This window comes from Heloderma suspectum, chromosome 2 (genome assembly GCF_057233095.1).
Source record: "Heloderma suspectum isolate Gila_16-S chromosome 2, 16-S_ref, whole genome shotgun sequence".
Lineage (NCBI taxonomy): Eukaryota > Metazoa > Chordata > Lepidosauria > Squamata > Helodermatidae > Heloderma > Heloderma suspectum.
In genome coordinates, this window is record NC_139459.1 from 16392771 (window position 1) to 16418489 (window position 25719).

The following is a 25719-nucleotide window of genomic DNA, read 5'->3' on the forward strand; positions in this document are numbered from 1 at the left end:
GTGGGAGACAAGAGGAGGCTAGGGGATGCTGACCTGGTGCTGAATGGGGTACGGCTATCCTTGAAAGACCAGGTCCGCAGCCTGGGGGTCATTTTGGACTCCCAGCTGTCCATGGAGGCTCAGGTGTCAGCTGTGAGCCGGACAGCGCTGTATCAACTCCATCTGATAAGGCGGCTGCGCCCCTTCCTTCCTGACCATCTGCTCCCATCGGTAGTACATGCCCTGGTCTCCTCTCGTTTAGACTACTGTAATGCGCTCTACGTGGGGTTACCCCTGAAGACGGTTCGGAAGCTGCAGCTGGTTCAGAACGTGGCGGCTCGCCTGATTAAAGGCAGCCGCCGGCGAGATCACATCACTCCAGTGCTGAAGGAGTTGCACTGGTTACCAGTTGTTTTCCGGGCCAAATTCAAGGTGTTGGTTTTGACCTTTAAAACCCTATATGGTTGCGACCCAGCCTATCTTAAGGAGCGCCTCCAGCAGCACCAGACAGGCCGCTTAACGAGATCAGCCTCGGATGGCCTTCTCTCTGTCCCATCAGCCAGGACAGCTAGACTGGTGGGGACGAGGGAGAGGGCCTTTTCTGTGGTGGCCCCCACTCTGTGGAACTCCCTCCCTAGGGAACTCCGTCATGCCCCCTCTTTAATGAGCTTCCGTTGTGCATTAAAAACGTGGTTGTTCAGGCAGGCATTTGGGGTGGGTTAGGGTATTTTAGAAAATGTTTTTATTGTAGAATTTTATTGTTTTAAACTGTTTTATTGTATGTTGTACATCGCCCAGAGTAGCTGGGTGACCAGCCAGATGGGTGATTAATAAATTTAATAATAAATAATAAATATAAATAAATATAGGTAAACCTGGGTTTACTACTGAATAGACACGCAACAGGGAGCTGCAGCTGATCTCAGGTCCCTGAGAAGGGAACCTGTATAATACCTATATTTATGTGTTTATCGTATTCATGATTTACATTTTTAAGTGTACACTAGGAACATATTAGGCATGCACCTAAAAATATGATGTGTGAAGTGCCGTTCAGATCATGCAGTGGCCACTCAAACAATCTTAGTAACGTATCTACCATATGAATGCTGTGTTTTATGTTTGGGCCTGTTAATGAACTTTCACAGGAACTTTAGTGGCCAATAAATTTAATCTATTCTATGCCACTGTGATCCTGCTGCTTGTCAATACTTAGTTCATCATACTTCTCACATCTTTCGCTATATGCCCTCTGCAACCCCAATGCTGCCTAACATGGTCCATTCTTTGTGAACTAGATCTCAAGGCACAAATGTATTTCATTCAGATACCTATACCCCACGTGTCAATGCAAACTCTCAGAGCAGCTTCCAATACAAAACATACAATAAAACAAACTTAAAACCAATAATAATATAATAACACACAACAGAAACCTAACCAAATTAAAACAAAAATGTAAAAGTCTTGGAAAAGCAACAAGGGCTTTGCTTGGTGCTGGAAAGACAACAGACTCTGTGCCAGGTTAACAAGTTCCAAAAATAGAATGCCACCGCACAGAAGGCCCTGTCCCCAGGCACTACCTATCTCACCTGCAATGGTGATGAGACCTGCTGAAGGGCAGCTGACACAGATTTATGTGCATTGTATACTTACACACACACACACGCACACACACATACACACACCCCAGCTATTGTGGGCACATTTTTTGGATTTCTTTGGTATATAGTAGCAACAGCTCTGTAATACCTGAAGGCTGCACATGGAGACATGCCACTGAAACCATTCCTTTTTGCAACGTTCTATTATATCAATTGCAAAACCAAGGAAACAGGACTGGGCTTGTAGCTCTTTGAGAAAGCGGATGGAGCTCCTTTGCTCCTGCTATGGCACACAGAATCCAATGCTGAACAACAGTGACAAAAGCCAAGAAATCCTGCAGCCCGTCATTTTGCATTAACAGTGTATTTTTCTAACTTGCTGGATTTCTGCTGAATACAAAAGAGCTACAAACACTTCAGAATGGTTTGCAGATGTCAAAGTATGATCAAAATCAGAGTTTCAGTTTTACCTAAGGACACTTCATGTGTTCCCCTTTGCTGTTGGAAACATAACCTAAAGGGCAAAATACAGATATACACGCGTTTTATGCATAGTGCAAATCTGCATTAATTATTTATTTATTGCTGGCAAAGTGCGCGTGGATGCCCACCAGACAGGGCTGACAGTTGAGCGTACTTTGCCAGCAAAAGCTATGATTTATACATGTGTGTCATGCATGAATAATACTGTTTGCATATACTCTGGACTCAGAAACAGGTTTCCAACTACAAAGGGTAAAGTATGAATTGTCCTTTAATATGCAGCTGTTATTACAAATGTGTTTATATAGCCAATCATCAGTTTGGCCAATGTCATTTAAAAAAAGAGAGAGGCAATTTTAAGACAATTCAGGATTCATAAGTTGTAAAACAGATTTTAAAAATGTATTTTATAATTATTTATATCCACATTTACATGAAGACCCTTGTGGTCATCCTAGGGACTGATTAGGTCCACATCTACTTTGATACAGCAAAGGTGCACCATTAGGTAAACCAAAATTATTTAGTGGGCCCCTTTGTAATGAAGAATCACCAGATCAGAGTTGCTTAAGAGTACCTATGGGCCACAATGCAAATATGGGTAACCTCTTTCTTCCACCACTCAATCCAGTATTGAAAATGATTAAGGTTAATGAATGTGCATTTCCCAAGAACAACCTGTGCCCCTATCACAATGTTCCACTTGACCCCTCTTCTGGCAGGCCTAATCGACACAGAAGTCACATGCTTGCATTCATCATTACTGGGTAGCTACTAAAACAAGGTATCTAGCTTTAGCTCAAGATCGTATTAATGAGATCACTCACTAAAATAGTGGGTAGTCAATACTACCCAATATAACCCTTTTTGATTATGTGTGTAATCTGATTCATGGCAGCAAAATGACACTGAGGTTGCTAAGCAGGTTGTATTCCAAGCTGAAAGCACTTCCGCTTTGAAGAAGAAATATTTGTAAGCGTAACACCAAAGAAATGACCCCACTTTCAGGGATGAAACTGTCAGGACCATGGCTTTTTCATTTGACTTACATACTGAGGATGGATATCAAGGTAAATGACCTGAATCGCTTTACAATCTAAATGGAACAGGATTTCTTTTTGGCGATGTCAGAAATAAACTTAGGGCAAGGCTGAGCAAGCTAATGCACTCTTGCAATCTCTGAAGCTAGCAGCAAACCAGATTTCGTCAGTGAGGTTTGGCAACATGAGGAATCCTGTAACCAATTTCATTTCCTGATAAATGAATGGTCCACTGGGGAAAGTCGGCCAGAGAGTTTCGGAACTGTTGAGGGCTCAGACATTACTAAAAGACTCCTTGAAGGAGCCAGACTGTCTATTGCTTATCACTGCTGAGCCAAAGAGTACCATGCAAAAACATTGGAAGTGCCAGACTCCATTTAGAGCTCTTACTGAAGAACAATGTGATAGCGCTTCACACACACGTGGTAGCCTTTTAAAAACACAGAGCAGCTGTAATACACTTCCTATAAGGTTGTTCTAAGCCAGCCTTCCCCCAACCTGGTGCCCTCCAGATGTGTTGGGCTATAGCTCCCATCATCCACAGTCAGGATGGCCATTGTTGTGGTAGGTTTATAATCTTTGTGGATTTTGGAATCTCAAATAGTAAACCAGAAAAACCTCACCTTCAAAAACAGTGACTGGTGTATTTGTGAGTTGTATAGAGCAGTGTTGATAGTCTGTTGATAGATTATGTCTCTAGATAACATATTTTCACACACACACACACACACACACACACACACACACAGCCTGATGACTCCTGAATGGCAGAAGATAAAATGGAAAACCAATAACTGCTATCATTTCAGGCCCTTCATTATACAAACTCAGTTGGGTTTTGCAAGTGGCTTGCAGGTTACATTACCAGTTGAGTTTGCAAGCTTAACCTTCACTGTACCTTCACTGAGAAAGACAGAAGCCTTCTACTCCCAAATTAACAAGTAAAAACCACTTCACTTACAATTAAATTTAGAAAAACAGGCACATCAGATAAAACTACATGCACCATTCACATTAACTACCTGAATGCACACTTTTTAGGCTATCTTCAGTTATTCCAACTATCCAGTACATCCAACTATATTATATAGCAACTATAATCAGAGCATAGCTATTTTAGATTAAGAACAATGTAAGGATAGTACAAAATGCTGCCCAATTTAGCCCTTACCACTTTGTTAAATTGGTATGCCAGTTAACATGTGAACTTATGATATATTTTGGATGTACTTAGCCCTCAGTGTTGAACGAAAATATAAGAATTGTCATGACAGCGCAAGATTTATGGCTCATTTAGCTTGGCATTTGGTCAATTGCCAGTAGCCTGGATAGATGTCTCAGGAATTTTACAATGAATCCCCTGTTGTGAAAGCCTGGCATCTGGTAGTCTGAGGTATGCTGTCTCTGCAAATGGAGGTTGCCCTTTTAGTGATTGTGGCTAACCAGCCACTGTAAGATCTATCCACTATGTATTCATCTACAATCCTTTCAAAAGCTATTGATGGTAGTGGCCATCACAACATCCTACCACAATGAGTTCCATATGTTGATGGTGTATTATGCAAAGCAGTCCTTGTTTGTCTTAAACCTGCTGCTTATCAACCTCAGTTGATGTATTTTTGCAATTTTAGAGTGAATATTTTTTATTTTTCATGATTTATATCTATCCTGAAAAAACAACAAAGAACCCTGTGGCACCATAAAGATGAAGACATTTATTGTAATGTAAGTTCTTGTGAGTCAAAGTCCACTGCATCATATGTGACAAAAACTTTATCACAATCTTGTCTTTACGAAGCTGCAACACTGTTGTTTTTACTACAAAAGACTATCATGATATGTCTCTCGAATCTATCTTGCAATGTTCCCACTCAATTTTCTCCCCTAAGCTAAAAAAGTTTCCAAGTATTTAAGTTAGCCTCTTCCAACCTGATGTCCTCCAGATATTTTGGACTACAACTCCCAGAATTCCTGACTATTGGCTATGGTGGCTTGGGCTGATGGGAGTTGTCCAAAACATTTGGAGGGTGCCAGGTTGGAGAAGGCTAATTTAAATCTTTCCTAATAAGAAAGATGATATTTCCTTAAGACCAAACTCCTATGCCTTGACAACAATTAGCAGTAGCTCATAACCTTTAAAGCTGCTGTTCTTTGAAATGCTAAGCAACACAGCTTCTCACATTCTTGGATGCTGGACAGGAACAGGGTTGAAGATCTGTTTACTCTTGGTCTACAAAGAGAAATCTTTTATGGAGGGCTCCTTATAAGCTAGAAAGCCAGATAATTATGCTTTGTCGGAGAACTTTGTGGCTTGCTTACAATAAAAACATGATATTACATGGCAAGGAGTTTCAATGGCAGAAATTCAAGAGAGTCTTGCTAATGCACATTTGCCTACATTAAGATGGTGAAGTGGTGCTTGTATTACTTTTCTACAGGGGAGCCAGAAAAACGTTAGGACATTTTATAGCTTTTAATACCAGAATGACAGGTAAAATAAAATTGCTGTTTCGTTCTTGCACTGGTCAGCAATGCTGGTAGGTTGTCTTAATTTTCCTCCTCCTGAGAAGTATTCCCCCTTGACATCTCCTTACCATAAGATGAATCCCACACCACAGCCTTGAACCATATGAAGGCAGAAATGCTGTTTTAACTACAGAGCTGACTGACAACTACAATATAATCACAAACCTCAGGTATTTGAGTTCTCATGTTCAGCCATATTTTAAAAATGAATTTCCTGCCGCCCATCTAGGGATTCCCCCCTCCCATGAAGAAGTCGATACTAATACTTATTAAAGTACGTACTGCAGGATTTCAGACCCAGACCATACCTGGGGAGAAGTAAGAGCTCAAATACCCCTTTTCAAATGTTGAGAGTAATATATAAATAAAGGTTTAGTTACAAGACGAATGAGCTCTCTTTGGGAGAGTCACACAGAGGTTGTGGATGCCATGATAAACACCACTGCTGTTATATCAAGCAATCCTTTGACCAATAGTATGCTTTAATATAACTAGGACCTTATGTGGAAAAAGGACTTCTCTTTGTGACAGCAAAATAAACTAATCTTTGGAATGAGTTACAATTTAAACATTATTTTCAGAGGTTTTCTGGAGCAGATATTTTACTGGGTGTGTTGGTGGCATTTTAAAATTTAAAGAAATAAAAATGCAAAAACTATCATTTTATTTTATGGGCATTCTAGAACAACTTGCCAGAATATGATTACTTCAGTCTTTTCAAAATGTTTAGGTTTCAGCAATGTAGACTGGCGCACGGGGAAATGGCCTGTGAACATTTGTTCTCTGCACCACCAAATAAATAATTATGAGCATGTGAGACTCAGCTGAATAATAGGGCAAAGGAAGGCAAGAAATGAGATGGAGGTCAGAGGAGGAGGAATGAGCAGTCTCCATGTGGGCGGGGGCAGAACAAAGTGGAACCCAAAGCAGCACCCTCATTCCTTTCTCTGGTTTCTGAACTTGTCGTGTAGACTTCCCACCTCTCCATTCTGCCACTATGAGGGTAGAATGGCTGTTTTATTTAAATGAAAGGTGAGATGTTCAGGATGTTGGATTTGTTTGTTTGCAGCAATCAGAATTAAATTTAATGAGTCAATGATGGTCTAAATTGGACTAAATTCCTTCAAAATAAAGGGAAATCTGGCCACCTTAGAAACAGAGCAATGCAGTAAATTAAGGTTTCATCGTAAAGATGATGTCAACCATGTGTTAAATTGTTAAGTTTACCATTGCAGTTTTTCATAGTCTAAATTGCCTAATAGCTAAGATTAGCCTGACTACATGAGATCTGTGCTAGGAGGGTAAGGCCCTTATGGTGGGACAGAACCCTTCTCAGGATTACAACGTAGGAACTTCCAACCAGCACTGCACAGCTCTCAAAATGGCAGAAGGAACTTTCCTTTCAGACTAAGAAAAATTCAGGGCCAGATTTAGGGTACCAATGTCCACCAGTGTCATACCTCAAGTGGCGCAGAATTTAAGCTACAACTGCATAAATGTAACTGCCTTTTCACCAAGGAATTTAGAGCAGTGCATGTGGAGTTCCCAGGTGGTCTTCCATCCAAATATTGGGCAGGCCTAGACCTGTTTATCTGTCTACAGCAGGGATGGGCAACTGTAGGAGACCCCAGGGCCATTTTTGCCCCCTGGTCATCCCTTGCCCCCTGTGAGCCACACTCTGGAATTTAGCTTTGCAAGCTAAATCTGATGCTTTTAGCACTCCATAGTGCCAATCCACCATATTTCATTAATAAAATATTTTCAAAATTTTTGCCACTCTTGAATCTGGCGTGTTGCCCTCCTCTGTTCTAGGAATCAGGCTTCTCTTTAGCCTGTTCAGTGAAACCCCAGCCTTGCTGGTCAAGCAGCAGGACCGTTGGTTCCCCCAAAGTAAGGTTTCCTTTGAGCATGCCTACATTCTAGCCATTTTCTCTCAGGCTTATGTTCCAAAGTTCCAAGGCCAAAGTCAATGAGAGGTTGGGGGCGGTTTTACTTACAAGGTATGTTCTGAGCCTAAAGTCTAACATCAGCCACTGAGAAGGCATTGATCCTAACCATTTCTGCGTCCCAATACTATGATTTGCTTGATGATGTCATTTCACAGTTTGTTTTTTCAGATTTTCCCTCTTGGGGCTGGCATAGTTCCTGCATCCAACTGAATAGTATGCCCACTGTAATATAAGTCTTGGGGTCAAGAACTTGGCAATTCTAAATATAATGCTGCCTCCATTTGTTCTTCACCCCCTAGCTTACTTCATAGGGATTGTTTCTCATGAAATAGCAGTGCACTTTGAAGCCATCTAATAGACTCCCCCCCTCCATTTTTGACAAAGAACACAGGGGTGAGCTAGAAAGCGTAAAATGTTGCCCTCACTCCCCTTTGGCTCTATTTTTAAAGAGCAGGTTTCAGTGTCCTGTTAAGTAGAAGAAGTTTCAATAAACGTTAGATACTTCAGTGCCATGTTCGCAAGGGGCAATGTTGGGAACATACTGGCAAGTATGTGGGAAGCATAAAAGAGAAAAGGAAGGAGTAACAAAAACCCAGGCAATACAGTATGAAATAAAACTTGGGAATTCAACAGAGGAAAATCATTTGTAAATTAAATGTTTTGTCTTCAAATAGCTTAACCAGTAGGAAGTTTCTTTCAAAAGCGTTAATATGTGATCGCTTAAATGTTGCTAATTCTATGAACTCAAATGTCAGCTTTCAGTTAATAATGTCTGGCATTCAAAACAGGTTTTCCCACTTACTACCATTTTTTTTTTTTTAAAGTGCAACAATCTTCTGGCTAACTTCCACAAAAACCCTGAGATAACTCCCAGACTCCAGACATGGTCTCACTCCTCTCAGGCTCTTAATCCTCAAACTACAGATAATTTCACCCAAAGGAAGAAAAAAGAAGAAGACTGTGAACTTTAGGGGTGGGGTGGGGTGGGGTGGGGTGGGGGGAGAAGATAGACACGGAAGCCAATTTTTTACTTATCACTCTGATCTTTAAACTACTCTTAATAATAATCTTCTGCAATAAAACAGGGAGCCTGTAATGTGGGCTGCTTGTCTGCAAGGGAGACAGCTCTATCTCTGAATGTTGCTGCTTCCACCTAAAGACCCAGGCATATTAGTTTTGTTTATCTCCTCCCACCAGAGTGAAGGAGAAATCCAAGAGCTGGTAATTTCACCACCTGCCCCTTTATCTCCCGGCTCCTGCTGGAATCTTCTAAGAAGGCTAATTACCCAGTTTGGACTTTCCCTGCCCTACACAGCACACGGCCAGGAGCTGACACTTTAAACTGACAGCTAATTATATCATGCTTATCTTGAGCAGCAGTCAGGTGAAGATGCTAAGGGAGTTTCCAGTTCTCAGGGACTTGACTGTCAAACACGTTCACCCTCTTTCTCCCAAATGTGTGTCTGGATAGATCTAGACTTTGGTGCTATATCCCTCTGACAGAATATCACAACAGTTCTGCTGGATCAAAGCCAACAGTTCACCTACTAGTCTAGCATCTAATCTTCCACTATGTAGCCTGGGGCTGGAGCACTCAATGAAGTGTATGAAAATCACATGCCACATATGCTTGTTGGGAGAGCAAGCCAACATCTGGCAAATATCTTTGGTAACACTGCAGTATAAACACCCTCTTCTCAATTATCCAAACAACAGTAAGTCCTTATTATCTTAATTCACAGTGTGTTCCTGTGTAGGGTGCTACTCTACATAAATAGCATTTCTTATTTGAACCTTAAGTGCCAACTGCTGAAGGACTCAGCTGATTCTGAAATGAGGTTTTGTGGGCATGGGCTCACTGTTTGATGTGACCCCTCAACACATACAGGTAGGTGGAAATGGGTGTGCAATGGGGTTCCATTTCCCCTGAAAAAGCAGGTATGTAGCTTGGGGGTATTCTTTGTTCCAGCTCTGTCACTTGAGGCTAAGAGTGCCTTTTACCAGCTTGGGTTGCTTCACCACCAGCTACAACCATTCCTGGGCAGGGATAGTCCAGCCATGGTGGTTCATGGTTTGGATTACTGTAATGCATTGTACATGAGGCTACCCTTGAAGATAACTCAGAAGCTTCAGCTACAGCAGAATGCAGCAGCCCAAATTGTAATTGCTACAGCCAGGTACAACCACATTACAGTGATTCTGAAGAAGCTGCAGTGGCTACCTATTTGCTTCTGAGCCCACTTCAAGGTGCTGGTAATTACCTTTAAAGCGACTCTCCCTATATCAGCCCACCCATGTTTAAGATAGTCAGGGAAGAACTCAGGTACATTATGTGACAACAGGGAAGAACCTTTTCTGTTGTGGCACCCTGAGTGTGGAATACCCTCCCTATGGAGGTGTGACTGGCACTGACATTGCAATCTTTTTGGCGCTAGCTCAAAACTTTTTTGTTTTTCTACGCATTTTAATTGCCTGTTTGCTGTATTTGCTACCCTTTTATGGTTTTATGATAATGAATTTGTTTTATTGTTTTCATTGTAAATTGTATGATGATTTAGATCACTTTTGTACACCGCCCTGGTATCCACAAGGATGAAGGGTGGTCTAAAATATTTTTAATAATAAACAAATACACATGGCAATATAATATGGGATCAGTTCTCCATCTTATCTTTCAGGGCAGGTGAACATGATTCTAGATTCATGTTGGGGCCTGATCATGAAAATATGTACAAAAAGTTAAGTGGATGACCAATTCCCCTGACACAGCTCTGCCTCTAAATCTGATGTTTTTACTATGTTTTATGCAGTGGTGCAGTTAGGAAGTTTCAGACAATGGACTTACAGGGCCCTCTTCTTTAGATGGTAATTTGTATTACCTCACTTGGTGAGCGAAGCCTGCTTGCATTTTGCCCTCTCACCCTGCTGAGTGGGACCCTGGATCTCTGTCCCCAAATCCTGCCCTGCCCACACCACTGATTTTTATTATCTTGTTCTTTTCATTCAGTATAATGACCCTGATAATTATATCATATTTTGAAAATAAAACTTGTGACCTTTTCCTGAGAGATGAGAAACAGAAAACGACAAGTGTCATATGCACTCATGTACATTTCTTTAGAAAGGGCAGTGTAAAGGTTCCCAATCCACAGACAGCAGAGTAAAGAGTCCCATGCTACATGTCTAAATCAGTGGATAGTTGACAAACTGGGAAGTGAAAGGCAGTTAGAAACAGTGCAGATGTCATGGGGCTACTACAACTCTTAGGATGCAATCCTACGCATATTTAGACAGGAAAAAGTCATACAACTCCCAGCATTCTCCAGCCAGCATGGGATTGGGAGCAGGCCAAGAGCATTCCCTTCCCACAGCAAATTCTGCCTTAACTGTAGTTAAGAGGTACATTTAAGACAGATGTAGTTAAGACTAACCATGTTACCTGGATTTTAAGCCAGGTGGAAACTGGATCATTTTTTCATTACAGCAGCCTGGCTTGGACAATACTCCCTTCCCCATGTGTTTTCTCCCTACTTACTTGGCATGCCTGTTCATCCTCTAAGGTAGGAGTGGGCAGATCTCCTGATGTTTTGGACTTAACTCCCAGAAGCCCTTGCCAGCATAGCCAATGTTCAGGAATGCTGGGAGTTGAAGTATAAAACATTTGGAGATCTACTTTCTGTCCATCCCTGCTCTAAGGCCACTGGACGTCCATGTGTGGGTGTAATGAATGACTAGGATGCACACATGAAAAATCCAATTTTCATTGGCCCAAACAGCACAGTCAAGACCCTAGATAAAATCTAGGAATTAACCACGCAATCTGGGTCACACGTATCTGACTTTACATGCATATACCTCATGGAAAAATGTTACACCCATGTGACAGCTGGGTGCAAGAAGAAGGCAGGCACATTCTCACTTTCCCACCAAGTGTAGATCGGGAGAAGTTACTGTTTGGTCAATGCTAATATTTTATGTTCCAATGTGGTTTTATCTGATAGACTTTGATAATATTAATTTGATATTTAAGTTGTTTCTGTGCCCCTGAGAGCAGAGTACAGAATTTTATTTTTAATTCCAAAACATAAAGTCATAAGAGAGCTCTTTAAAAAAAATGAATATAACTCAGTAGAGTCCTAAAAAAGGGAAAGTTTACAAAAATGGCAATCTATGTTTCACTCATTCATGTTTTTTGTAGCATTCATATAGATCAATAATCCATACAGATCCCTAAACACAAATATACATGGAACTGCACAGCAGATGATGCAATAATCTAACAAAAAGAAAAAGAACAAATTATCCTTAAAGTGCTGCTCTGTGGGATGCCACCCTCTGATTGGCTTTGCCAACACTCACTCTAAGCCTGTCTTTGGGCAGTGCAACTGCTCCTTGCTTGATGATTTCCAGAACGCGCTCCACTGACAGCTCAGCTCCAGCCTGCTCGATCCGTGAGCTAAAGAAGCTGATCACCTGGAATGGAATGAGAAAAAATATAAACAAGTGGAAGCAGGGGTTAATTAAGCAATGTTAGGATGTCTATCAACCAGATTTTTTGTTTTTGTTTTTTAGATGTGCCAATATGATAGCAATCTATGTGACATTTGTGGCTTCTTAACTGATATTCATCAACTGTCAGGTTTAATGCTAGATTAAAAAGAATATTTAGCATTCACAATTCAATTAAGCCACACAGAGAATTTAAGCACCATTCTTTGCAAATCTACATCTTGATCAAATGTGCTATGGTCATGATCCAAAAAAGTACATATACTAAATTTAGTGTAGCATGGAGGCCAAGAGACTGAGCTGAGGATCGGAAAGTCCCCAGTTCAAATCTTATCTCATGTATAAACTCCTCATGGCCTTAGCAAGCTACCATTTCTCAGTCTCCTCCACCTATCTCTACTCAGGGAATAACAACACCAGCTTATCTCATAAGGCCTGTTGAGGATTCTTGATATAAGGTATGTGAACTGCTTTAAATGCCTGAAAGCATTCATGGGGTCTCCAGACTTTGGGGGCTGGTAGAGACATTTGGAATTTTGAGATGTTGTAGGTGCTGTCACAAAATTCCTGCCATGATCAGTCACAAAATACAGAAAGGGAAACTGGGGAGGGTAAGAGACAAGTAACTCTCCCAAAGCCCTGAATACATGGGAAAATTGATGGCAGAGTTGGGGTCTGAGCCCCGAAACACAAACCCACAGTTCTCCTTCCCATTCAGGATCACCTCCTCAAACACTCTCACCCTATAGTGCACCCCTCACCCAACACTCCCAACAGACAAGATCCGCACAATCTCTCTCTCTCTTGCAGGATCACCTCCACCCATCTACATGCTCTCTCTCCCCCTCTAGATCATCCCTAAACACATGCACACACACTCTGTTTTATACAGACACACACACACATTCTGTTCATCCGTTATACACGCATGCACGCATCCCGCCTTTCTCCTCATCTCAGCCCTGCAACCCACCCTAGGTAGCCATGCAGCTCACCCCAGGGGGAGGGCAGGGAACCTTGGCAAGTGCCAATGAATGTGTCGAAGGGCACAATAGTGCCCATGGGGACTGCATTACTGACACTCGTAGTATATAGAGGCTACATATTATTAAGATGTCCTCAGCCAGTTCTCTTCATACCTTTCTAATCACTCTCTCAAATGGTCACATTCAGACAGTCAAATCCTGGGTTAATAAGCAAGAGCTCTATGCACCCACAAGTAGCCCCTTTGCTGCCACTTCACTTCTCCATTTATAAAAGTGAGTGAAGAAGCCAGGAAGCTGCAGTTAATCACAGTTTTCCATTGCATGCATCTCAGGAACTATGGTTAAGCCTCCCCTTCCTTTGATTTTTTTTAGGTCTATTTTTAGACTGTAAGCACCTTGGGACAGGGATCTGTCTAACCTGTCCTATGTAAAGCACCGTGTGTATGTGTGTTTGAGACTGACTATATACACACATACAGACACACACATGCAGCAAACAAATCAATCTGTGTAAACATGGGATTTATAGGGCTGCTTCTCCATCAGCAGCCCCTTCCTAGTGAACACCTGAACAATTATTTTTTTTAATCCTGATGTACATGAGCTTCCACTTCAGTAAGCTGCACTAGTTCATGGCTTTCATTGCCAACTTAAACAGGAAGGAGGTTCTCTAAGAAAATTTGAAATCATGACAGTAATGAGTGCTGTTCTTTCCATGATCATTCTCAGAATCGTGAAACCCCCACTGACTTGATTACCTTCCACTCCAAGGCCTATAATAATTATTTTTGCAATATATTATAAAGGAAGGTAGGTCTAATGCTGCTAAACGTGCATGCAATCTCGAGAAGTCAGTGGACCTTTCTATGAAGAGAAGCACTGCCCATATCACCGAGGGCTCTAACATTTCTTTGATAATCTTCAAGCACTGTGAAATGGTTTACTGCATGGCAATAATGTGCTTGAGTTGCCTTCTACTGCAGAGCTAGACACCCAACTGGAGCCCTTAAGCCTAATTAGGCCCTTACAACTCTGCTGCTATTAGTAAAACAAAAGAGAGCTGACAGTTTGATTTCTCTAGGACTCAAAGGAGATACATCATCGCTGCAAGCAAGTACAGGCATTACCTCTCTTTTGGAGCAGGAGACTCCTCAGGCTTGCAAAGAAGGCTTTCCAGAATATGCTTAAAGTGCAAAGCAAATGACATTAAATAGGAAAAGCATTTCTTCAGTAAAGAAATAACTAGTCTGCTGATTCTAATCACTCCCTACCATAGATCCTTAACAAATTTCTTCCCAAAAAATTAGTATCACAAAGCAAACATTGCAAGCCTTAAAGCTCAAACTTTGTTAGTTATACTTGACAGGTAAGACCTGAAACCAAAATGTTTCAGTGTATTCTTTCTCACCTGTTAGCAGGCCTGCTCCTGTTCAGGGTTCCTGCCAGCCAGTCAAGCCCTCTTCCAGAATACTGTATGTCAGCTTTCCCTATCCTGGTGTTCTCCGGATGTTTGGACTACAACCTCCATCAACTCCAGCCAGCATGGCCAATGCTGTGCTGGCTGGGATGATGGGAGTTGTGGTCCAACATATCTGGAGGGCACCAGGTTAGGGAAGGCTGGCTATAAGGAGCTCAAAGCAGGGCACTCCACCCCCACTGCCCAGTTTTCCATTTTTCTTTTCTAACTGACTGTAGCTACTGAGCATGCTCAGTCCTCACTGGGTTGTTTTGGGGTTGTTCTTTTGAGAAAGGCTGAGAGAGTGGCTTGCCTAAGACCAGCTTATGAGTTCATGGCAGAAATGATATCTAAACTGGGGACTTTCTAGCACCTTCATGCTACACCAGATTTTGTCCATGAAAAGAGGGTAAGGGTACACACACACACACACGACAGTGTTCTCAGGACTGCAAGTATCTCCTTTTTTAATCTAACAAGTACTATTAAATCCCCATAAATCAAATGAAAATAATCTTTTGCTTCACGGCAAGTGAGCACCCTGTCTACAAAGACATCCTTAAGAGCCAATAACGGGCAACTTCAGCAAATGGTTGCAGTCATTCTTCACTTATTTATTAGGATTGTTCTCTACTTCTTGAGAAGCTTTGTCACTTACTTATCAGAACTATTCCTCTTGCAGGTAACTCCTCATTGCAACAAAAGTAATACACAACCAACTTTCTGTAACAGGACTGTCCAGCATTAGCAATTACCAGTAAGAAAAAGCCTATCACATTCTCCAGAACTGGAGTCCATTTAGTTCTGGAACAGAATTTAGCAATAAATGAAAGCAGAAATCATACTATCTCTGGTTACTAAGTGAAGCAGATGTTTTCTACTTGAACAATATTAGAGTTGTTGTAGCTCAGTCCCACAAATCCAGGCAGCATAACCTGCATATTATGTAAAGAATGTACATATAAGCAAGTTTATGAATATGAGTAGCACAGCATACCTCATTTGTGTGCGTTCTTCTTCTCTGCACCAGCCAAAGTACCAGGGACAGAAACAGGGTAACGAATAATCTTCTTAGTAGTCTCTTTTTTTTTAACACCAGGAAAGACGGAAGTCCCTTTAACAAGTGATCACTTTTACCCTCATTTAACCCAGAACAGACTGGAAATGTCCAGAATTATAAATGAGACAGTAAGGTTATGAACTGGGGCTTGCCACATGGAGCATAAATATTACTCCACTACACCAGCTCTCTTTTGGTTTCCTGGCCCAATTTAAAGTGCTGGTGTTGACCTTTGAAGCTCTAAGGATGCAATCCTATACATGTTTAGACAGAAAGAAGTCCTACAACTTCCAGCATTCCCCAGCCCACCATGCTGGCAGGGTGGGGAATGCTGGGAGTTGTAGGAATTTTCTCCGTCTAAACTTGCATAAGATTGTGCCCTAAGTCTTAAGATATGCCTTGCCCAGGATATCTTAAGGACTGCCTTCTCCCATTTCATGGTACCCCACCATCTGAACTAGGGCAGACAGTTACACAAAACTTTAAACTGAATCCTACGGGGAAGGGAGATGTAATGTTGGGGGTAACAATGGACGTAGGCGCATGCACTGCAATGGAGAGAACAGCTCTGATAGCGCCCAATAATAGTCTTCAGACACATGTAGGAAGAAAGCCAGACTATGAAGCACATGGTCTTCGATGTCTATATACTAATGCCCAGAGTATGGGAAACAAACAGAACGAACTTGAACTCTTAATATAAGAGGGAAATTATGACCTGATAGGTATAACTGAGACTTTGTGGGATGACTCTCATGACTGGAATACAGCAATTGAAGGATATAACTTGTTCAAAAAGAACAGGAGGAACAGAAAGGGAGGTGGGGTTGCACTGTATGTGAAAAATACGTATCTCTGCACAGAAATACAGGAGGAGGAGCTTGGTAGCCCCATCGAGAGCATCTGGGTTGAAATAAATGGAGCAAAGAATAAAAGGAACCTGGTGGTCGACTACCGGCCACCCAATCAAGGAGAAGACAAGGATGAAACTTTTGAAAAGCAAATAGCCAATGTTTTAAGGAAGCATGATGTAGTAGTAAGGGGGACTTCAATTTCCCCAATATTTGTTGGGAGACAAATTCTGCAAAACATGGCCCCTCCAGGAAATTCTTGACTTGTGTGGTGGATAACTTCCTCCTACAGAAAGTAGAGGAAGGAACTGGAGGATCGGCTATCCTTGACTTGATCCTAACCAACAGAGATGACTTAGTGGATCAAGTAGCAGTTACAGGAACTCTGGGGGAAAGCGACCATGTTGTACTTGAGTTCTTGGTTCTAAGGGAAGCAAAAGCCGAGTGTAGCCAAACGCGTACCCTGGATTTTAGGAAAGCTGATTTTCATAAACTCAGAACAATGATCAGTAAGGTCCCATGGCAAGCATCGCTAACGAGAAAAGGAGTCCAAGATGGGTGGGAGCTTTTAAAAAAGGAAATTCTCAAGGCACAAGTACAAACAATTCCAACAAGAAGAAAAGGTGGAAGACAACAGAAGAAGCCAATGTGGCTTCACAAAGAGCTTAGGGATGACCTGAAAACAAAAAAGGACACATATAGGAAGTGGAAAGAAGGCCAAGTAACAAAGGAAGAGTACAGGCAGATAGCACAGAATTGCAGGGATGGCGTCAGGAAGGCTAAAGCTGAGAATGAGCTGAGGTTAGCAAGGGATGCTAAAAACAACAAAAAGGCTTTCTTCAGCTACGTGCATAGTAAAAGGCAGAGGAAAGAAATGGTGGTTCAGCTATTAAATAAGGATGGCAAAACGATAACAGATGACAAAGAAAAGGCAGAGGTGCTCAATTCCTACTTTGGCTCAGTCTTCTCCCAAAAGAGGGTCTATGACCCCCCTGGAAAAGGTGAAGTTCCTGACTGTAAGAGCAATACGACAATGGAACCAATTACCTGGGGAGGTGGTGGGCTCTCCCACACTGGAGGCCTTCAAGACGAGGCTGGACAGCCATTTGTCAGGGATGCTCTGACTTGGATTCCTGCATTGAGCAGGGGGTTGGACTCGATGGCCTTGTAGGCCCCTTCCAACCCTACTATTCTATGATTCTAGAACCTTCGCAATGGTGGCTCCTCTATCACAGAGTTCCCTATCAAAGGAAACTTGCTGATGGGCTTGGGGCAGCAAGTTAAAAGTGCATTTTTTCACAGGGCTCTAGTGACAAAGGGAGGTTGCAGGATAGTTGATGTTCTTGCTTTTTCTTATGTGTTTTAATTTTATGCTGTGCTGATATTATGTTGCTATACTGGTTTTAATATAGTAATTTTTATTTTGATGTTAGCCACCTCTGTAAATAACTTGGTGGAAAGGATTAACAAAAAATATTTTAAAATAAATACACATGAAAAGACTACAGTCTAGCTTTTAAAATTATTTTTTTAAACAAATGTTTGGCAAAAATATGTCTATAAAATCAGTTTAGCAAATAATGACTGGGATGGCATTGAAATATTTTTTTTGTCAAACATTGGTTAATAAATTGTGCTTTCCAGTATTTAGTGTTGATCTAGCCTTTTCCAATTATTGTTATACTTGTCGATTAGCTTTCAAGATTCTGCTTTTTGAAGGTTTTCAGACGTGTGTGTGTGTGATGATTTCTCTGCAATTACTGCACAAATAAGAATGGACTTATTTGTTCCAATATATCAATGCTTTTAAATACATAGCTGACATACCACACACAAAGTCGAGGAAGTTTGGCTACGTGGATGATTGGGCTATAGCCACACAACATAAACCCTTTGAGACAACTGAAGATGTCCTCACTTCTGATCTAAACAGTGTTGTTTATTCGGTCAGTCGCTTCCGACTCTTTGTGACTTCATGGACCAGCCCACACCAGAGCTTCCGTCGCCACCCCCAGCTCCCCCAAAGTCGAGTCCGTCACCTCCAGAATATCATCCATCCACCTTGCCCTTGGTCGGCCCCTCTTCCTTTTGCCTTCCACTTTCCCTAGCATCAGCATCTTCTCCAGGGTATCCTGTCTTCTCATTATGTGGCCAAAGTACTTCAGTTTTGCCTTTATTATCATTCCCTCAAGTGAGCAGTCTGGCTTTATTTCCTGGAGTATGGACTGGGTTGATCTTCTTGCAGTCCAAGGCACTCTCAGAATTTTCCTCCAGCACCACAGTTCAAAAGCATCTATCTTCCTTTGCTCAGGCTTCCTTATGGTCCAGCTCTCGCAGCCATAGGTTACTACGGGGAATACCATTGCTTTAACTATGCGGACCTTTGTTGTCAGTGTGATGTCTCTGCTCTTAACTATTTTATCAAGATTTGTCATTGCTGTCTAGACATACTGGATAAATATTTCTATAAGTGGATGTTACAGCCCAATCCAACAAAGACGGAAGTAACATGCTTCCACCTTTGTAATAGATCAGCAGGCAGAGAGCTCAACGTTCAATTTAAGGGAAACCAGCTCAATCACAACATCTTGGGGTCACACTGGATAGGACACTTTCCTATAAAGAACACTTGATGAAGGCTGCTGCCAAACTGAGAAGTAGAAATAACATTCTACACAAACTATGCGGCACTACCTGGGGCTCAACAGTGGATACGCTGAGAACGACCGTACTCGGTCTAGTTTACTCAGCAGCAGAGTACTGTGCCCCAGTATGGCATCCGCACACGAGAAAGATCGATACACACCTGCATGAGTCAATGCGTATTGTTAGTGGGACGATACGATCTACTCCCACATACTGGCTGCCTGTTTTGAGCCATATACCACCTCTGGATGCAAGCGAAAGAGCGCCCTTCTTCAAGAATACCGGAAGGTTATTGACAATCTCCAGCTACCAATATTAAATGGCGTAACTTACTTGGAGCGAAACAGGTTAAGATCAAGACATCCAGCCATTTCTACCGCTAAAGCTCTTCTAGAAGATGATTTCAATATCCACAACACGTGGAAACAACGTTGGCTAGGAAACTGCCCTCTACAATGCCGAAGCTTGCCCTGCATCTTGGAAAAACCACCTGGATTTGACCAGCCCCATGCGATATGGACAACCTTGAACCGAATTGTCACAGGTCATGGTAGATGTGCAGATGCCCTTTATAAATGGGGCAAAACAACATCATCAAATTGTGATTGTGGGACTGAAAAACAAACTATCCAACATATAGTGACAGAATGTCAAAACCGAGCCTACAATGGAGACTTTGCTGATTTCCTGGCTGTGACAACTGAAGTAAAAAACTATGTCTGTAACCTAGACATATGTTTGTAATATTGCTGTCTATATTTTATATTTTACATTTCATATTTATTATGCTCTAAGTTTTTATTGTAATGCGATGTAAATGCACCATACGATAAAATAAATAAATAAATAGATAAATAAATAAATGCTTTTAAACCATCATTGTAATGAAGAATATTATTTTCCTATATATCTGTTGGCTGGAGGAATGGATAAAGCATTTTTGACTCACTGACTGATGTTTGAATTATGTTGTTTTAAGGTAGTTTTTCTATGTGCTATTTCAGAGAATGCAGCTTATAATTGCTTAAAAGTAAGAAGCAAACAAATATCCTCCCCTGCTGGAAGGCAGGCAGGAGTGCCTGCCTGCCACCTCCTGTCTTGTCTGGTGTCTCTGCAAGAGGGGAAAGCAGGGATCCTTACCACTGCAGCCTTCGAGAAAGGTAGGAAATATCTAGACCTCCCGCTGCTCTCCACTGCAACTGCTGTTATATGCCTGTTAGCGCTACAAGCACCCTTACGGCAGCTTACACTTGAGTTAAAAGTGCAATATAAAAATATAACCATATAAAACTATTTTAAACATTCTACAGCAGTTGAACAATTAAATTCAGAAACAGTCACAACTAACCAAAGGACAATCTTTGCATGTTTTCTTCTTCCCTTCCCATGCTTTTTTCTTTTGTATTATGTCTATTAAATTTTAAGCCTGCAAGCAGGACGTCTATTTTCTAATTTTTGTACCGTGCGTAGAAAGGTTTGGATACTTTTATATATAAATAGCCACTTTTGCCCTGTTGTGTATACAGATTTGAGAACCATACCCGTATGTGCAAATACCAGAAAATCCACAACAAAGGGAACAAAAATAACACAAAGAACATATATGTGAAACGTAGCTATTTAAGAAAGTAATATTATAAACACCATTTTCAAATGTCATGGTAAGTTAATTGTCACTTACCAGATCTATATTCTGCATTATATCCTGGAAAGAGGGGTGTGTTCGAAATTGCTCAAATAGATCCCGCTTATAAAGCAGTGCATACACTAAATTAGGATTATGATGTAGAGAGTTGGTCAAGCAGGAGTTGATTATCTCTAACATCATTCGAATGACTTCTTCAATCACATTCAGGTCCTGAGCCTGTAAGAAGAAGTTGATATACATTAGGCAGAACATATATTATATAACAGAAGTTATTATATAGCCAGTTTCCAATTCTTAACTTCGTTCTAGATGATCCTTCAGGGGCACGCTGACTATGTTTAGTTTTGCATACACAAAATCAGTTGTGATATCTTTTAGCAGACCAAATTATATTGAAGAAGTTAACACCTTGACATATTTTACATGCTTCACTCTGTGGAACTAATCCGGTAATACATCTCAGACCAGCTAGCCTGTCTGGCAGCGGCGTTGAAAATTTTCCATTTCAGAAGGTGGATCTTTAAAAAAATAGAAGTTATGCTCCATCCTAAAGAACATTAGTACCAGTTAGTGCAGGTAGCTATGTCTGTGTTCAAGAGAATTACGTATTTCCGAGGAAGCTAATCAGAGGCTCTCCAATGATAAGATCAGTAAGGGAAGACACGTTTTGAATCAGAAGGGGTAGAAGCAGCCCTGATGCAATTGTATTGTATTATTTTACATAAACATTACGTGAATCCTTCTGGATCAAAAGGCAGGGTAGATATCAAATAAAAAATAATAATATTGAACTGTCTTGCAAAATGTGCAAATAACTATTTTCACTTTTAGTCCCATGTATCCAGATTATTTAGATTACACTGATACTAGAAGAGCAGGTACAATTTTACTATTTAAATGTTGTAAGCTACCTCAGTTGCTATGAAAAGGTATGGTAGAAATCTATAAATAAATAATTTTCTTTTGAAATGGAAAGGTAGAGGTCTTGAGGACCTACACATTATGCAGTCTTCGAATGACACCCCACGCCCTGGAGCCTTTCTCCCTTGCAGAATTGTGTAGAAGCCTGACTGAAGACTCTTGAAACAGAAGCAGGCACCCTGATCCTCAGAGTAGATCATAATGCCGAGTTACAGATAGAACTCTGTAGAAACACAGGAAGGCTACATATATTGAATTGGGTGATTGCTCCATCTAGTTCAATATAGTCTACTCCAACAGGAAAGAGCACTCCACATTCCCAAGCAGAGATCCATCCCAGCCTTGCAACCCGATATCCTTTGATGCCAGGGAAATACTGAGGATTGATTTTGAGACCACTTGCTGTATATGCAAGACTTTTTGTGCTCTGCCACTGACCTATGGCCATTCCTCTGCAAGACAAGAGCATATCCCAGCACATAATACCTTGGAGCTACCTGAATTGTTTTAGGCAAAACAGAATCATAGAATAGAATCATAGAATAGTAGAGTTGGAAGGGGCTTACAAGGCCATCGAGTCCAACCCCCTGCTCAATGCAGGAATCCAAGTCAGAGCATCCCTGACAAATGGCTGTCCAGCCTCGTCTAGAAGGCCTCCAGTGTGGGAGAGCCCACCACCTCCCCAGGTAATTGGTTCCATTGTCGTATTGCTCTTACAGTCAGGAAGTTTTTCCTGATGTTCAGCTGGAATCTAGCTTCCTGTCACTTGAGCCCATTCTTCCGTGTCCTGCACTCTGGGATGATCATGAAGAGATCCTGGCCTTCTTCTCTGTGACAACCTTTCAAGTACTTGAAGAGTGCTATCATATCTCCCCTCAGTCTTCTCTTCTCAAGGCTAAACATGCCCAGTTCTTTCAGTCTCTCTTCATAGGGCTTTGTTTCCAGTCCCCTGATCATCTTTGTTGCCCTCCTCTGAACCCTCTCCAGTTTGTCTGCATCCTTCTTAAAGTGTGGTGCTACTCCAGATGAGGCCTAACCAGTGCTGAGTAGAGGGGAACTAGTACTTCCTGGGATTTGGAAGCCATGCTTCTATGAATGCAGCCCAAAAGAGCATTGGCCTTTTTTGCAGCCACATCACATTGTTGGCACATATTCAGCTTGTGATCGACAACAATTCCAAGATCCTTCTCGCTTGTAGTGTGGTTGAGCCACGTATCCCCCATCTTGTAACTGTGCATTTGGTTTCTTTTTCCTAGGTGCAGAACTTGGCATTTGTCCCTATTAAATGTCATTCTGTTGTTTTCTGCCCAGCGCTCCAGTCTATCCAGATCACTTTGAATTTTGTTTCTGTCTTCCAAAGTATTAGCTATCCCTCCCAATTTGGTGTCATCTGCAAATTTGATCAGCATTCCCTGCACCTCCTCCTCCAAGTCATTCATAAAGATGTTGAAGAGCACTGGGCCCAGGACTGAGCCCTGCGGTACCCCACTCGTTACCTCTCCCCAGTTTGAGAAGGTCCCATTGATAAGCACTCTTTGAGTCCGATTCTGTAGCCAACTGTGGATCCACCGGATCGTTGTTTCATCTAGCCCACTTTGAGCTAGTTTGCTCATCAGGAGATCATGGGGCACTTTGTCGAAAGCTTTGCTGAAGTCGAGGTATATGATGTCTACAGCATTCCCACGGTCTACAAGGGAGGTGACTTGATCAAAAAATGAGATTAGATTTGTCTGGCAGGACTTGTTTTTGACAAATACATGTTGGCTTTGAGTAATCACGGCATTGTTGTCAAGGTGCTTCCAGATGGATTGCTTTATGATCTGCTCCAGAATTTTCCCAGGGATTGATGTCAGACTGACTGGTCTGTAGTTCCCAGGTTCCTCCTTTTTACCCTTTTTGAAGACAGGGACAACGTTAGCCCTCCTCCAGTCATCTGGCACTTCCCCCTTCCTCCATGATTTCTCAAAGAGAATAGACAGCGGTTCTGAGAGTTCTTCTGCCAGTTCCTTTATGACTCTAGGATGCAGTTTATCTGGCCCTGGAGATTTGAACTCATTCAAAGTAATTAGGTGTTCCTTGACCATATGCCTGTCGATCTCAAGCTGCAATCCTGCCCCTTCAGCCTGTACTTCGCCTTTGCCAGGGGGGTCATAGACCCTCTTTTGGGAGAAGACTGAGCCAAAGTAGGAATTGAGCACCTCTGCCTTTTCTTTGTCATCTGTTATTGTTTTGCCATCCTTATTTAATAGCTGAACCACCATTTCTTTCCTCTGCCTTTTACTATGCACGTAGCTGAAGAAAGCCTTTTTGTTGTTTTTAGCATCCCTTGCTAACCTCAGCTCATTCTCAGCTTTAGCCTTCCTGACGCCATCCCTGCAATTCTGTGCTATCTGCCTGTACTCTTCCTTTGTTACTTGGCCTTCTTTCCACTTGCTGTATGTGTCCTTTTTTGTTTTCAGGTCATCCCTAAGCTTTTTGTGAAGCCACACTGGCTTCTTCTGTTGTCTTCCACCTTTTCTTCTTGTTGGAATTGTTTGTACTTGTGCCTTGAGAATTTCCTTTTTTAAAAGCTCCCACCCATCTTGGACTCCTTTTCTCGTTAGCGATGCTTGCCATGGGACCTTACTGATCATTGTTCTGAGTTTATGAAAATCAGCTTTCCTAAAATCCAGGGTACGCGTTTGACTACACTCGGCTTTTGCTTCCCTTAGAACCAAGAACTCAAGTACAACATGGTCGCTTTCCCCCAGAGTTCCTGTAACTGCTACTTGATCCACTAAGTCATCTCTGTTGGTTAGGATCAAGTCAAGGATAGCCGATCCTCTAGTTCCTTCCTCTACTTTCTGTAGGAGGAAGTTATCCGCCACACAAGTCAGGAATTTCCTGGAGGGGCCATGTTTTGCAGAAGACATGTTTTACAGAGAGAAAAAGAAAACACTGCTGCCCATTAGGCTTTCCTGAGCAGGATGCAACCTAAGGAAAGCTAGTGGAGTTGCAATAGTGCACCTGCCTATTGAAGACTGAATCAATCCTGAGTAAGGCATCTTCCCAAATCATGAATCAGATTACAATGCTAATTTGGGTTTGTTTGTTTTTAAATTGCCATCTGTATTTTAAAGCTGTCATGACTCCCAGCCCTGGGATCTTCTCATGAGCAGCAGAGGATTCTGATGAGGACAAGGCATTGGCTACTTACTTGGGGGAAGGACAGTCACTTCCTTATTCAGGGCCCTCCAGGCCAGAGGACACAGCCTTGCCACAGCCCTACAGGACTTGTCAGCCTACATAAGGCTTCAGTTGTCTTTAGCTTCTTGCTGAGACAACATCCTCCTATTATTTTAGTAGGAGAGAGTTCCAGCCAGCAGGGCCCACTTGGAACTATTCAAGGTCCTATTTTTTCTTGCCTTGAACTGTCTGCCAGTAGATGCTACGAGCTTCCTCTGCAAGCCTCAAAGAACCACAGAATGGGGCAAAGGCCTTGAGCCACACAATTATTTTCAGACAGTTTAACTGGTAGCAGAGGTCCTCAATATTTAAGGGCACAATGCTATCAGGATAGCTGGCTGCCACCGAAGTCAGAAGCAGCTAACTATCCTATGCAGGGCAGGCAGAGCACGGAGGGGATCCTTTCCTCTGAGCTCCGCCCACCCTGCTTTTGTGGCTGGATGGCTGATTTTGGCTATCTAGCCAGTGCACTTCAGAGTGGGAGTGGGGGAGGCTGCATGGTGCATAGGAAGCTTCATAATAAAGCTTCTGTGGTTTTTTCCCCTCCCCACCCCTAGGAACGCCCCCTTTTCACCCTCTCCATGCTCCGTTTCTGAGCACAGAGACCGGCGAGAACCGTGCTGCCTACGAGGTGGCAGAGGAGGGGAGTGTGGTTTCTGGGAACTGAGTTTGGCGCACTGGCTCTGAGCTCGGTTCCCAGAAATGGAAAATTCCTCTGGCCGTCAAGACAATGTCTAGTGGCCACAAGATTGCTCTCTAAGTACCTGATAGCTTAAGCAAAACCATGTCCTTTATATATATCTGGATGAAATGGAGCTCTGAGTCTGCAGAATAGG

The 25719-nt window shown here is 42.1% G+C and overlaps 1 protein-coding gene across 5 annotated transcripts in view; it reads right to left on the reverse strand.

Annotated features, from left to right (window-relative positions):
• DYM (dymeclin) overlaps positions 1 to 25719 on the reverse strand; it is a 270157-nt gene that overhangs the window by 36174 nt on the left and 208264 nt on the right. For all 5 annotated transcript variants that reach the window (XM_084832890.1, XM_084832889.1, XM_084832886.1 and 2 more), the window contains 2 exons: positions 20771 to 20953; positions 11941 to 12054 (listed from right to left, as the gene is read on the reverse strand). In XM_084832890.1, the coding sequence (XP_084689016.1) occupies positions 11941 to 12054; positions 20771 to 20953 (297 nt within the window). The remainder of the gene's footprint in view (positions 1 to 11940; positions 12055 to 20770; positions 20954 to 25719) is intronic.